The 15,437-nt window shown below is 46.3% G+C and overlaps 1 protein-coding gene across 1 annotated transcript in view; it reads left to right on the top strand.

The window, feature by feature from the left end:
• The window catches only part of LOC144752488 (uncharacterized), a 31,515-nt gene extending 21,262 nt beyond the window's left edge, over positions 1-10,253 (top strand). Inside the window, exon 3 of the mRNA XM_078640402.1 lies at positions 10,029-10,253. Within this exon, the coding sequence (XP_078496528.1) occupies positions 10,029-10,253 (225 nt within the window). The remainder of the gene's footprint in view (positions 1-10,028) is intronic.
• Positions 10,254-15,437: the final 5,184 nt, after the last annotated feature.

Raw genomic sequence — 15,437 nt, 5'->3', positions numbered from 1 at the left:
TGCTGTCCAAAACAAACAAGTGCCAGGACCCCAGCAAAACTGCATTTTGGATAATAAAATATGTTCTATATGGATGTGAAGTTAGCCCAGGACCTGTCTCACATGACTTTTGCCCAAAATAGTAATTACTAAGTAGGTCGAGAGATTTTTTTTCAAGTCAAATTACTATGTCAACCTTTTTGGCATTGGTCCTTCACAAACATTGAAACCTCAAATATATTAAGAAAACAATGAATGATATATGTACGAGTGGTATTCGATAGCACAAACTTAACAAAAAAGCAGCTGGTCGCTCTGGTGTCGACGTTTTGCTTCAACTTGTTTTGTTGTGCAGAATTTCAGTTCATTTGGAATTCTTTAAGACCATGACAAAAAAGTCTCCGATAGGCAATTAAATTAGTTTACGTAAAAGTCGTGCATCTTCTGCGAGGGCTCCTATCATAACAGATCATACAAAGTATAGATTACGCACCTAGTAATGAGCTAAAGGGGATTCCTTAATGTGTACTCTAGTCACCATGTGGATGCAACGTAAAACGTCGCATGGTGGGAGAATCCGCCAAAAACATATAATTGTCGGACGTGCACACTTCTTAGGCTTTCAAAACCCACGGTAGTATTTCTGGTTTCTATTGTGTTAACTCAAAATCTGATTTACGTTTTTGGGGGTTTAAACTAGAGTTACTAGACTGTTTAGTAGAGTAGAATTTAATTACCTCTTCCTAGGCACTAGATGGCAGTGTTTGACAGGGAACTAAATGGAAGCTAATTCGAGCATCACAGAAAAAAGGTGCACAGTCTGCGAGAGCCCCAGACAATAACTTGAACAATTTTTAAACGGTGCTTCGGCGGACTTTGAAGAATGATAGACGGGATCGTTTATTTCTAAACACGTTTGCATTTGCCATCAGGCATTATGGGGACAAATATCTTTTTATGAGAAACAACGTCACTAAATTTGAAAAACTATTCCTTTTCTTCACCCTTCTTATAATTAATGATGGAATACTTACGTTAGAACGCATTGTGTTGAAATCAGCAACTGTGCCTTTGCCAAATATTGCAGCTTGAAACATGTTTGAAGCGATGGTTTTACAGCGGGAGACTTCGGTGACCGCTGTTATTCTGAAAAGATGTATTAAATCTGACGGCTTCCATTACATTCAAATATCACTTTCTTTGTTCTGCAAACGTACGGCGTCAGATTTGCAAAATTGGTTCTTTATAATAAGAGCAAGTACTTAATTGCCAAAACATCTACAGTGTGAAAAAAGTGCATTGATTGATCTGCATCTAAAACAATCCACAGCGGAAGAATACTTGGGGGACAGGAAGCAGCACTAAGGTCAGAGCTCCCGGCTTTGAAACGAGGAAACCAGTTTCAAATCTCGGCGTCGGCTCAACATCCTGTGTCTCTGGGTAAACCACTTAATTTCCCTGTATGGTTTTCTGCGAGAAAGATGCATGTAATCTTATGTTCAACTTTGATGTATTTTTACGCACATAGGTTTTATTCGAATTGCAGTATAGCCTTTGTTATAAGCATTTGGCACTGTGGACCAAACGGTACGGATAAATGCAAATATATTTTTAACTTGGGTGAATTTTTATGTGTATGGTGCATATAAGAATACTTTATGCGAAAATGTTGCATGTACTGTAAAATGTCATTTGGTGATAATTTTTATTAATCAGACAATGACATGTACTTGCACTTAGTTTACCCCTGACTTAAAAACATGAATATGCCCTGTATAATTTACCTGCTTCTTGTAGAGAGCCACACGGCCGCTACCATACATTCTAGCATGCACACATCCCGAGGGCCAGGCTCTGTCTGAGGGTTTAAATAAAGGTGCTTCTACCGCTTGAGGTAGATAGAGTGCGTCCCCACGATATCTTGAGAGTCCAGTGTGATCATTGAGGCCTGCGTGTAGGCCTCCCAACAGCTCGTAACATAGCTGCCAAGGTGTCAGATTCCTATGTGTGACATTTTCATAATTTCAGTGTAATTAATTATGAGCGACATTTCAACGACTATGAGTGACACTTTCTTGCGAGCAAAAATCAAGCAATAAACACAAGGGAAACACATATTTATCAGAAACTACATGTATTTGAGCAACGAGAAACTCTAATAAGTTCTTAAAACTGCTGCAAACTCCTGCAGTGTCTGACTTATAATTACACTGACATGAAAACGTCACACATAGCAATATTAAACCTTGGCAGCTATGCCCCATTCATTGGGTGAATCAGGGTTTGATAAATTTAGAATGGTCATAGGAGAAAAGCTAGAGAAAGTTGACAGAAAGAGAGTCTGTTGGAATTCAAGAATCTAAATCTGATTTGGGGGATCGAGTTACCTTTGTTACACTAAGCATGCTCACAGTGGGGATTGCTGATTCTAATAAGGGCAATGTGATGGGACTGATCTGATAGGCTGCATCTTGCCGTGAGTAACTTTGGCACTCCTATCTGAGGATTCTAAGGCAAGTTGAAGGAACACTGGTGAGGCAAAGCGCTGTGCAGGGTGTGCCGCATCGCTTCCTGGCCCTGGCACCACTCCGGCGCAGCAGTGTGAGTCTGGGTGTTACTTGTCAGCCACAGTGAGCCCAGCTGGATCGGATTCGGGACGGTCGCGCCCAGGCGCGCAACACCCATTGGGCTCACGGGGCTTCCCCCCCCCCTCATGTGTGTCAGCCCGGCTTCGCGGGCTGGCGATGTCTAATTGCAGCCGCACCCGAGTACTTCACACGTCTGTTAAAGGCCATTTACTTGTAAATGAGGCTTTTATTATGTTTTCACCCCTACTTACAGCCACTCTGGTTATGGCTGGAAGAATTAGCCCCTCCCAAATCTTTTTCAGCCCCCCCCCCCCCGAAATTTGGCTCTAGTTGCCCGCCTGGTCGCGCCGCTGTATTCATTACCGCGTCACTGCAAGTTCATCAGGCAGCAGCCACGGGAAACAACCTTTACAACACAACTTTTACAATGCACTACCATTACAAGGAAATTTTTACAACACAAAAACCATTACAACGCATGTATTTACAACACATTTTTTTACAACGCAGGTACCTTTACAACGCATACCATTACAACGTAAGTATTGGTAAGTATATAATTATATTTTAAATTTTATATGTTTGGGTTTTTTAAGGGGTATTTTTAGGGTTCAGGGTCAGTTTTCAGTTTTTGGGTAAAAGGGTATTTTTAGGGTTCAGGGTCAGTTTTCAGTTTTTGGGTAAATGGGTATTTGTAGGGTTCAGGGTCAGTTTTCAGTTTTTGGGTAAAGGGGTATTTTTAGGGTTCAGGGTCAGTTTTCAGTTTTTGGGTAAAGGGGTATTTTTAGGGTTCAGGGTCAGTTTTCAGTTTTTGGGTAAAAGGGTATTTTTAGGGTTCAAGGTCAGTTTTCAGTTTTTGGGTAAAGGGGTATTTTTAGGGTTCAGGGTCAGTTTTCAGTTTTTGGGTAAAGGGGTATTTTTAGGGATCAGGGTCAGTTTTCAGTTTTTGGGTAAAAGGGTATTTTTAGGGTTCAGGGTCAGTTTTCAGTTTTTGGGTAAAGGGTTATTTTTTAACCCTGGGCGGGCGGCTACGTTCCGTGCACGGAGTGTGCGTAGTGCCGGCTTCTACGCATTTTGCGTAGCAGGCGTAGAATCCGGCACTATGCACGCTCCGCAGACGGAGCGTAGCTGGCCGCCACCCGCCTCCCTCCCGCCCTCCCTAAATACTTTAAATTAATAGTGTAAAAGAATTAAAAGGCACTTACCTTGCCCGCCGCTGCCTGCCGCGTCCCCGGGGCTCGCTATCTTCATTGCTTCCGTCTTGTGTATCTAATGCGCATGCGCGAGCGGCCGCGCATGCGCATTTCTCACGAGAAATGCGCATGCGCGGCCGCTCGCGCATGCGCATTAGATACACAAGACGGCAGCCATGAAGATAGCGAGCCCCGGGGACGCGGCGGGCAGCGGCGGGCAGCGGCGGGCAAAGTAAGTGCGTTTTAATTCTTTTCCTCTTTTAATTTAAAGTATTTAGGGAGGGCGGGAGGGAGGCCTGCGGTGCGTAGTGGGGCTACGCCGAGTGCGGAGGTGGGCGTAGTTTCTCGCCCACTTCACGTAGCTCCGCGAAGCCCCACTACGTCCACTACGCCCAGGGTTAGTATTTTTAGAGTTCAGGGTCAGTTTTGGGTTTTTGGTATTTTTAGGGTTCAGGGTCAGTTTTCAGTTTTTGGGTAAAGGGGTATTTTTAGGGTTCAGGGTCAGTTTTCAGTTTTTGGGTAAAAGGGTATTTTTAGGGTTCAGGGTCAGTTTTCGGTTTTTGGGTAAAGTGGTATTTTTAGGGTTCAGGGTCAGTTTTGGGTTATTGGTATTTTTAGGGTTCAGGGTCAGTTTTCAGTTTTTGGGAAAAGGGGTATTTTTAGGGTTCAGGGTCAGTTTTGGGTTTTTGGGTAAATGGGTATTTTTAGGGTTCAGGGTCAGTTTTGGGTTTTTGGGTAAAGGGGTATTTTTAGGGTCAGGGTCAGTTTTGGGTTTTTGGGTAACAGGGTATTTTTAGGGTTCAGGGTCAGTTTTGGGTTTTTGGGGTACAGGGGTATTTTTAGGGTTCAGGGTCAGTTTTGGGTTTTTGGGGTACAGGGGTTGAAGGTAAAAATAAAATAAAATTAAATTTAAATTAAATCAATTAAATGAAATTAAATTAAATAACATTACATTAAATTAAATTAAATTAGATTATTTTTAATAATTTTAAATTAAAAAAATTAATATATACTTACCAATACTTACGTTGTAATGGTATGCGTTGTAAAGGTACCTGCGTTGTAAATACATGCGTTGTAAATACATGCGTTGTAATAGTTTTTGCGTTGTAAAAATTTCGTTGTAATGGTATGCGTTGTAAAAGTATGAGTTGTAACGTCATACATCCAGCAGCCACTACTCTGAATTCCGTAACTGCTGCCCACTTGCGCCATTGGAGGGTAACGACCCACTCACCCTATAAAATGTGAGTAACAAAACTCACACAGACTCCTCAAAGTCACGGTATTGACCATTGGCAGGCACGAATAGTACTAAACGTCACCACGTCAGTGAAATATTTGCAGCTGATCCGGTGATTAAATTATGTGCTACTTTGTATCATTAGAATTTAGAACAGTGAGCAACCCAGACTACCCTTGAGGGCTTGGGTAATTAAGTAGAGGGGTAAAGGTGCCTTCAAGGGAATTCATTTAAGCAGATATTAACAATTTCAATGTAACTTGCAAGGATGAATCAATAATCCCCATACGAATTCAATTCAACTGAATAAGTCAGAAAACATAAATAACTACATAAATGACAAACATAAACACAAGCCAGGTGTATAGAAAAAAGAATTTATCGGAAAGTAAAAACAATTCATTTGATATACAGAAAACAGAAAATAGAATAGGGCTGCAGGTTTACAAACAATATATTCATTAGCAACTCAACAGAACCTATTAACACCTATCCAAAAGCATAATAAATAACAAAAGGATGAGGTGGAGGCACGCGCTGGTTGCCTGTACCATTCAACTTAGTGCGAGTAAATTAATTAGCAGCCAGCGCTCCGGCAGCAGCACTTGACAGGCACAGGTGCTTAATATGCGTGACTTCGCATTTCAGTGCGGTGATGCGGACCACTACACTGAAATGCGTTAGTCTAACGCCTGATGCGTGATATTTGTCAGGGCTGCTAGCAATCCCTGAACACTCCAACACAACACTGGCGACGAGGTGGGCCCCCACCGTGTTATGTGGCTGCTGCTGCATGCCTGCCATCCATCAGCGCCTGGGCCGAGGTCACGGCTGTACCGGGCAATGGGAGAGCAGCACGCCATGAGAAGCGGTGCAGCAACTAGTGTGGTGAGGCCTCTGCAAGGTGCACGGGGCAGGTACTGTTGGGCCCGTGGTGCCGCCGGACAGCCTTGGTGACCCCTGCATGCGAGTGAGGGTTCTTCCACCCCGCGGTACAATGATTCGTTTGCTGCAGCACCAGGGCCACATGTTTTAACTCCAGTTTGGGAACTGGTGATAGCTGGAGTCCCTGGGGAGAAGTGCTCCCAGAGGACGACCACGTGGCATGCAGTTGGCAGCCTGTGAGTGAGGCTCAGGAGGTAGAAGGGAGCTGCCAAAGGTGCTGTTCTAGTGGGAGGAGTTCCTGCAGCTGCACTGAATAGTGCCCAGAAGCATCTTTGGGTTGGAATTACAGACTGGGCAAGGAAGGCTTGTGAAGCCACAACGAGGCCTGGCGAGAGGGAGACCAGACAATAGCTCACAGTCTCCAAGGCTGTTGTATTCCACAACACCAAGGCGCTGGGAGAAGCAGAGCATACACAATGTGTATGGCCTGTGGGCAAGCCAGCAGCTAGCAACTAAACTCCTAGGCGGCACAGGTTAGAAGTACTTCAAGGCACCATGTCAACACCACCTCAAGCAGCTCCACCCCCTGCCCATCTGCAACGGACGTGCTGTGGTGGCATCAGTGCATTGGACGATTGCAACATTATTTTCACGCCAACCGGTTGACGGGAGGCGCAGTCAAAAGATCGATGATGTTGCACATGGGAGGTTATGAGCTGTATGATCTCTTCGAGAACTTATCTAATACTGGTGCAGATCATGATTTTGATGCAGCTGTTGTGGCTCTAACTATACCTCTGACTATACCTTTCATCCCTCAAGTAAATCCCGAGTATGATAGGTTTAAACTCTGGCAAGCGAGACAGGTGGAAAAAAAATCAGTGGACACATTCTTCGCGTGGCTACACTAATTGGTGAGCATGTGCACAGGCATTGATAAGTTGGATGAAATTAGGGTGCAGCTGATTCAAGGGTGCCACTTGTCAAACCTCCGCAAGCTCATTCTGAGGCAGCCCGGGATCATGCTGGATGATATCCTGATACTCGCTTGATCACACAAATTGGCTGACAGTAGAACTGGGGGAAAGGAGCTGGCCCTGTCCCACCATTCCATAGGTCCCCCAAGGAGACCGGCTATGAAGTTCAAGGAGGAGCAGGTGGAAGTTATACAGTGGCTTCCGGCCAGACCCAGAGGGGCATCTGCTACAAAGCCTAGCGACAAAGGGTGCAGAAACTGTAGAACTGTACACCACCCACCAAGTGGGTGCCTCTCACAAAGCTAGCTGTGCCTCAAGTGTGCCTGACTTAATCACTTTGCGAAGGTATGCCATAGCTCCAGTGCAGTGGCAGGAGTGAACGCACGGGGATGGAGTGTGAATGTGAGACAACCGTAGATAGAGGAGGGAGAAGATGGGCAAACACTGAAGAATAGTGCTAACACCGGCCAACTGGAGGACGACAAAGAAGAAGAAGTGGTTACCATATCATTCACAGGGTGAGATAATTACCGCCTATGTGCTAGGTGGACATTTGTGGCATCAAAATCACTGCCCAGGGGTCTCTGTAAATGATATAGAGGGAGAGCAGTTCCCGAAACTAGATCCACTGCTGGTCATAGCCTCCACAAAGGCCAAGATATGCACCTATGTAGGCTCCGACCCAATCCCGCTGCAAGGAGTCATCGAAGTAGAGGTGGCCCACGGAGGCACCAAGATGGAGGCCAAATTCCACGCAACTACAGGTTCCACAGGCACGCTCTTGGGCGGCCATATGGTGAAGGATCTTGGCCTGGTCTGATTTACGTAACAGATACACCAGTCACACGCTGCAAACATTCTGGCAGACTTTCCAGAGCTATACAAGGGGCTGGGGAGCTTGAAGGAGGTCCGAGTCAATCTCATGTTACGTCACAGGAGGAAGCAGTTTCATTTAAGACTGCATTTTGATAAAGAACTAGAACTGTTGGAACAGGTCGGGGTAATCAAAAAGGTGACTGGACCCACCCCATGGGTATTGCAGTTGGATATTGCCCCCAAACCCAAACATCCAGGGATGATACGACATACTGTAGACATGCAGTTACCCAATCAGGTTATTCAAAGGGAGAGACATATAACGCAGACAATTAATTAAATCGTGGCTGATCTGAATGGAGTCTGATGAGTTTCCAAAATTTATCTTTATGATGGCTACCATTAGTTGATGCTGGAGGAGTCCTATCGCTACATAACAACCTATTCCACTCATGTAGGTCTACGCCGGTTCAAAAGGCTCAGTTTTGGCATCTCCTCCATGGTGGAGGTCTTCCAGGAGGCATCACGGAAAGTACTGTCCAGACTAGTGTGCGTCATCAATGTGAGTAATGACATATTAATATTTTTCAGTACTCTTGAGGAACACCATGCTCAATTGAGAGCAGCGCTGAAATGTCTGGTGGAGTGATTATTGACCCTTCGCAGGCAGAAATGTGCGTTCTACATCAACAAAGTGGAATATTTTGGATACAAGTTCTCTAAAGAAGGGCTCCAGGTAGATCCCTATACTGTTGATGTTAACCGGTCCACAATGGTACCAATCAGCAAATCACCTTTGATAACATAACTCTTTTCACACTCTTACACACACATTTCATAGACCCAACTCCTGTGGGTTCATTAAGCACCATAGCCAATTCACCATTCTCTCATGTTCCATTCCCAACCTTGGATGAAAATGTGAAAATCTAAATTCCCCTCCAGCCTTAATCTGTTCTCTAACTTTCGTCTCATGTGCCCAAACTCTCAAACTATTTACAATTTTCTTCAGGCAAGCTACACACATACATCCTTTTAGCTGTTTAGTCTTGTGGTTAGTTTGTGCAACTGTATTCACATATTTACCATACCTTATTCCCAACATCTTCAGAACAGGAAGTTTCTCCAGCAAAACTTTAAATCTGACAAATATAGTGATAGAAACTCCTGCTTATTAAATTTAGAAACAAAAACTTTACAAGACAGTCTATAGGAAATAGGTAGCTGCAGATATGTTACACCTTCACCTGCACAAGAAGACAGAATAGAACACACCATACAGTGCTTAACTCACATAATATCAACATAATCACAAAGATTTTTGCATAGACATTTTTATTAAAGCCACTAACTAAACTTTCCCTATTTGTCAGTGTATTTCAATTTCATTACGTACTGTAGTCAATTCAAATCCTATGGATACGTATCCAACTGGAGAAACAAAGCACAACAGTAGGCCGACTAAAGTCATTAGTATCATCATTAATGAAATCATGCTAATAATGTTACAACATCTGCTGTATACCATTTATATTGAGATCAAAAACTAAAATTTTAAAGACATTTTGGAACTCAAAAATCAGTGTTCAAGAAAACTTTTCTGTCAAAACAATAATGGACCTTCTTGTTTCAAAACAATAATCAAAAACAAAATCAAACTTCAATTCTTTTCTCAGTTCACTTGCTCAATTCTTCTTCATATGGATTTCTTTGCAAAGCTAAATTTGTAATTTCATAAACTATTTGGCTCTTCTTCTAGATCGTTTTAAAAAATGAATTAGCAACAGTTTATTGGACTGTATATCTTTATATCTGGCTCGTCTTCAGATGTAGATGCAAGATATGGCTTTTCAGGAGAGGTGTATTTTCTGCTTGATTTCTCTTTCTCATTGATCTTTTAGCAAGTGGAGATTAAGTATCACTATTCTCTAAAGCAATTTTAACTACTCGGGTTCTTCTCCGATTGACTCTGACCTTTCCTTTTGCCCTTGCGCATATTCTTACAAGTTCTCTTCACACTCTTAATAGGCAAGGCTCTGGGGCTTCACTTGTGACTACTACTGAGTCATCTTCACTCACAGAAAACTTGTGCTTTGACTAGCATCAGCAATTTGACTAACTGTGAACTAGCGGCACAGCTAGGCACTCTGCCGCCCGTGGCTGTACCTGCCTTTGCCGCCCCCAGCCGCGTTGAAGAGTGGGAGGGGCTGGTGATAATTTCTGCGTTTGCCACCCCAGGGGCAAACGCATGTAAGAGTGGGGTCATGTAAGAGTGCCACCCCGAAAACTCGTGCCGCCCCCGGCCCCCTTTGCTACGCCACTGCTATAAACTTTTTTCTTCCTCTAGGACCGTTCTCGAGACTCTGAATTTCAACTGGAGCTTCTCAGTACTCAGATCAGATTCTACCTCTTCTTGCTGCTGCTTGTGACATCGCAACAGTTCTTCCCACTGATGAAAATGGCCTCTGGTACCTTCAGCAGGATCTTCACCTTCATCGGCAACTTCACCAGCTTAAAAAATTACTTCCCCTTCCTCTGGATCCATGCTGCAAACTTGAGTTTCACTCTGTGAATCAGTGGCTGTTGTCACCAATTCTTCATCCACTGTCTTCATCCTTCTTGTGTGAGTGGCATGGATCCACCGTGTGACTCTGGCAAACTTTAAAGCAGTGTTAGTCACAAGCACAACTTGATATGGCCCTTTCCATCGTCCCTCAAAGCAGCTCCAGTCTACTGTAGTGAATGACTTTGAGTTTCTTTTGTGGGTGCTGTTGCCAAAATCACCTGATGAGATACAAATTTCACAATATTAGTCAGATCTTTACAATAATCTATTACAAAGTCACCAGTGATTAACACAAGTGTTGCTGGATGTATGTAGGCAATCCTCATGGCTCTGCCCATTGACACCTCATAGGGCGAGAGGCCAGTTTTTTCTGGGGACTTTTAATGCTCATCAGAACAAGAGGAAGAGTATCAGGCTATTTCAAATTAGTGGACGCACACACTGTAGCCAGCTTGCTTTTGATGGTCCCATTCATCTTTATTACAATGCTAGGTGACTGAGGACGGTGACTTATTTGGAATTTCTGATCAATCTTGAGAGCTGTACAAATCAACTTAAGGATTTCATTTTAAAAATGATTTCCACACTTTGGCCGAATTACTATGTGGAAATGACCCAACCAAACATCGTAATTAGGCCCAATGTCTCAATAGCGGTTGGCAGGCTGAATTGTGGAAGCAATTCCCTTAACAAGAGTTTGGAAACCGTCATACTGTTGCATCTTCAGGCAGGATAGGCTTGAGTCGTTTAGAGAATAAGCAGACAATGACGAAAACATATTTAAAGCCGCTGTAAACTGGCATCTCAAAGAAGTCTGCCTGAAGTTTTGTAAATAGGCCCTTTGATTTGTCATTGTGATTCAAATGAACAATAGTTCTCTTTCCCTTATTATTTCTCTGACAAATGACACATCTCTGACACAAACCCTCTTTAACACTTCTGAATTTGCTATTAAACCAGTACTTTTCAACCCTTTCTCTGCTAGGCCTCCCCGTGCTAAGCCTTTTTTGGCTATTTGAGGTAGTTCTCAGTTAGGCCCCTGTAACATTTTGTTCACAAAAGGTAACCATGCCAAATTTGCGCCTTTTTCTTCCAACATCATAGGAATTTCAAAGGTACTCAGGGTTTGTGGATTCCCAAACGTAAGCCAAAATACAGCTACATTTTGTTTTTTTGGGGAAAAATGGGGAAAAAGTGCTGCAAAAGAAAGAGTCTGGTTCTTCCCCTGCAAATGGTATCAACAAAGGGTTTATGGTGCTGAAATCATCATCTTCCCAGCTTTCAGGGACAAGCAGACTTTTGTCAGAAAACCGAAATTATTTACACAGTTTTGGCATTGTACTACGACATATCCTATTTGGCTACTTTTTGTGCTTTCAACTTCCTTCCAGTTAGTGGTAGAAATGGGTGTGAAATCAATAATGGATCCAAGAAACTAACAGTTTAAAATAAGAAAAATTGGGGCGTGGCCAAGATGGCGATGGAGTGAGACGTACCTTTGTGTCCCTCCGGCGCCGAGATTTGCTGAGCATTGGGAAGCAGCCTCCTGGGTCCGCCACCGGGCTTGATCTGGTGCCTGCAGACGCCCGTCGCATACCCGGAGCAAGTGAGGGATTCTCCGGACCCCCGGTGAGAGGAATTGGCCGATCCACGGCATAGCGGGAGGAGGCCTGGTTCAACGGCTGCCATTGCTCCTGGCCGGTCGGGCGGCTTCTACCTCCTGCGCCCGACTGATTTGTAGCATCGAGGAGCAGACGGCCGGAGCTTGCACCGGAGCGGCTGGTGGCCCCCCCGCTGTGACCCAGCCACACGCAGCCCCCGGGGCCGGGTCACGCGAGCCCGTGATTGAATGCAGTACCCGGGAGCGGACGCCCTCTGAGATCCAGCGGCCGCTACCTGAGACCGATGCTTTGCGGCCTGCTCTGGCCGACTTCCCTGACGCAGCCTTCCATACTTCCGCGTTCCTGGGCCCGGGGCAGGGGACGGCGGTACCGGCCCGGCGGAAGGCCACTGCTTGGAGGGGCATCGAGGGCTGCGTGGAGGCCCCCAATTGGCCCAGGGGGCCTCAATCTACAGCGAGGCCGCAACTCCACGTGGCATAGGATTCGTCCGGAGGACACGCAGTGGTAATCTGTGGCCTGGTGGGGGATCCGCCGGTTCTCCGTTGCCCGGGGAGCAGCCGATCGGTGAGACTTCATCGACTGCGGGGTGAGCGGAGGGATCTGACCAGCTCTCTTTCTTCTCCGGGGGAACTGTTTAAAATCGCTGATTCATTATGCTCCCTCCAACTCCCTGATCCTGTAGTCCATTCACAGGAACTGTGCAACAAGATTTCTGCTTTTTTCCATAAGAAGATTCTTGATATCCATGCCTCATTGGATGTCGAACGCCTTCTATTGGATCGGAGTATCTCTATGGAGCTGTCTAGTCTTGATTCTTTCAGTAGGGATACTGCTATTCCATCTCTATCGGAATTCCCCCCCTTGTCGTTGGAGGAGCTGGGTCTCCTGCTGGATAGAACCAAGTCTTCTTCTCCTATGGATCCTCTACCTCTTAAAAAGCTCAAAGAGTGTAGAAGCAGTCTTCTTCCTTCCATGCTCATGGTTATGAACAAATCCATTTCCCAGGGCTCTTTTCCAACGGTATGGAAGAAGGCCATCGTGAAGCCTCTCCTCAAAAAACCATCCCTTGACCCTGGCCTTTTAAAAAACTTTAGGCCAATCTCCCTTCTTCCGGCACCTGCAAAGATATTGGAAGTACATCTAAATTCTCATCTGTCCGCCTTTCTTGATCAATCCGGATATTTGGATAACACACAGCATGGCTTCAGGAAACACCACAGCACAGAGTCCGCTCTGACTCTTGTGGCCGACAAGATCCGTCGGCAAGTGGACTCTGGCCAATCCACTGTCTTGGTTTTACTTGATCTCTCGGCCGCATTCGATACCCTGTCTCCCGCCATTTTAACATCTCGGCTTAGGGAGGCAGGGGTCGAGGGATCGGCTTTGAGTCTTCTAAACTCCTTTCTTTTAGAAAGAGAGCAGAGAGTGATGCTTGGGAACTACCTCTCCCCTGCCAAGTCTTTGCAATGTGGGGTGCCACAAGGGTCGGCCTTAAGCCCGACCCTGTTTAACATCTACGTGGCCCCCCTTGCTAGACTTATAAGATCGCAGGGGATGGAGGTAGTGTCCTACGCTGATGACACTCAAATCATGGTGTCTCTGGCTCATTCCTCTGTGGTGACATCTGCCTTGAGCTTCAGGGTATGCATGCAGTTGGTGGCAGACTGGATGACTGTTAATTCCCTGAGGCTCAATGGCGAAAAAACAGAGGTACTGGTTTTTGGAAAGAACCAGGATGTCTGGTCGAGCGAGTGGTGGCCTTCGTCTCTTGGCACCTGCCCCTCTCCCTCCCAATCAGCCAGAAATCTAGGTGTGATATTTGACACCTCACTCTCTATGTCCCTTCAAGTAAACAGGACCGTGGCCACTTGCTGGGGTGTGATTAGGACTCTAAATAGAATCCGTGAATATCTTTCTCCCCAAGCTCGGAAACAAATTGCAGTCGCTCTTGTTGGCTCCAGGTTGGATTATTGCAATTCCCTGTATATGGAGTCCAACAAGAGCCTTGTGCATCGACTGCAAATTGTGCAGAACGCGGCTGCACGTTTTGTATTGGCCCTTCCTAAGGTGGCTTCGGCGACTAAAGCCAGGAAAGATCTTCACTGGCTTCCAGTGCAGCACAGAATTTCTTTTAAAATTCTTTGCATGACCTACAGAGCATTGGCGGAGGGATCAATGAGTGGGATTAGTTCCTTGCTCGCTCGCTATGTCCCAGTTAGAGGCCTTCGATCCGCTGAATTGCTCCAACTTGTCGTGCCAAGGGTCAGGCTGGCAAGATGGGGAGCTAGGGCCTTCTCAGTGGTGGCCCCTCAGCTCTGGAATTCGATTCCCATTGAGCTTAAGAGGTTGCCATCTATTGAGTTGTTCAAAAAGGAGCTAAAGACATGGTTCTTTAGGAAGTCTTATCTCTAACTGAACGTTCCCTGGAGTGATAAGCTGTGTTTTGATGTTAGGCGCCTTGACGCCCATGGGGCAAAGTATGCGCAGAATAAAAACATTTTCATTCATTCATTCATTCATCTGCGCCTGGGGGGGGGGCCTGCCCTCGAGTGGGTACCTGAACTGCTGCGGGGTGGGGGGGCTGGTCCTATCACTATCTACCGCGGGGAGACGTGGCGGATGAGGAGATCGCCTGCGGCCTGGGCTTGCCCTGCAGGACTTACACCTGGCGAGTGGCCCGGCGTGATGTAGGTTGGTGCCCGAACACTGCTGTCTGAGGGTCCTGCGCTTTGGGGTGCCCTCGTTGGTGATGAACTGGGGAGCCTTGGATTCTGGGCCCCATCGTTGAGAACACCGGTGTGAGTCCCCACGAGATCCCAATTGCTGAGTTGTGGGGGCCCGAGTGGCGCTGAGGAACTCTTACTTGCAGTCATCCAATTCACGCTCCCTGCGTGCGTTGGTTGGAGCGGGTTCAGTCTCCTTCTCTCGGCCTCGGGAGAACCACCTGCCTGGAGCTATGACGACCAGGCCCCGCAAGGATAAGCCGGGCAAGGATGGAGCACCAAAGGGTCCGCTGCCTGCCGTGTCCCCTGGCCCCAGCAAGTCTCCTCAGCGGGGAGATGATGAGGCACCCGCCACCAAGGCCTTTATGGTTGAACTGTTCCAAGCCATCAAGGAGGACATTTCGGAGCTTCGCTCCCAACTGGCGTCGGATCTGCGTGAGGTGAGAAGGGATGTGGATGGCATCGGCGAGAGGGTGGCGACCTTGGAGGAACACGACCTGGGGCTGGCGGGGGATGTCCACCAGCTCCAACAAGAAGTACTCAGGTTATCGGAGCAGAATCTGGACCTCCAAGCCCATGCCGAGGACTTAGAAAACCGGTCGCGGCAGAACAATATCAGGATACGAGCGGTGCCCTGGGAAGGAGAGGGAGGGGACTTACGAGGATATGTGGAAGCCCTCTTCCTACAGATCTTGGACGAAGACGACGTCAAGGAAATTCGTATGGATAGGGTCCATCGGGTGGGCCTGCCATGGGGGTTGAGAGCTCCACCTCCTGACATATTGGTTTGTATCCACGACTTCCAGCTGAAGGAACGTATACTTAGAAAGGCCCGGGGACTCAAC

This window comes from Lissotriton helveticus, chromosome 5_1, assembly GCF_964261635.1.
Source record: "Lissotriton helveticus chromosome 5_1, aLisHel1.1, whole genome shotgun sequence".
In the NCBI taxonomy this organism is placed as follows: Eukaryota; Metazoa; Chordata; class Amphibia; order Caudata; family Salamandridae; genus Lissotriton; species Lissotriton helveticus.
This window is presented reverse-complemented; position numbering and strand designations above follow the sequence as displayed.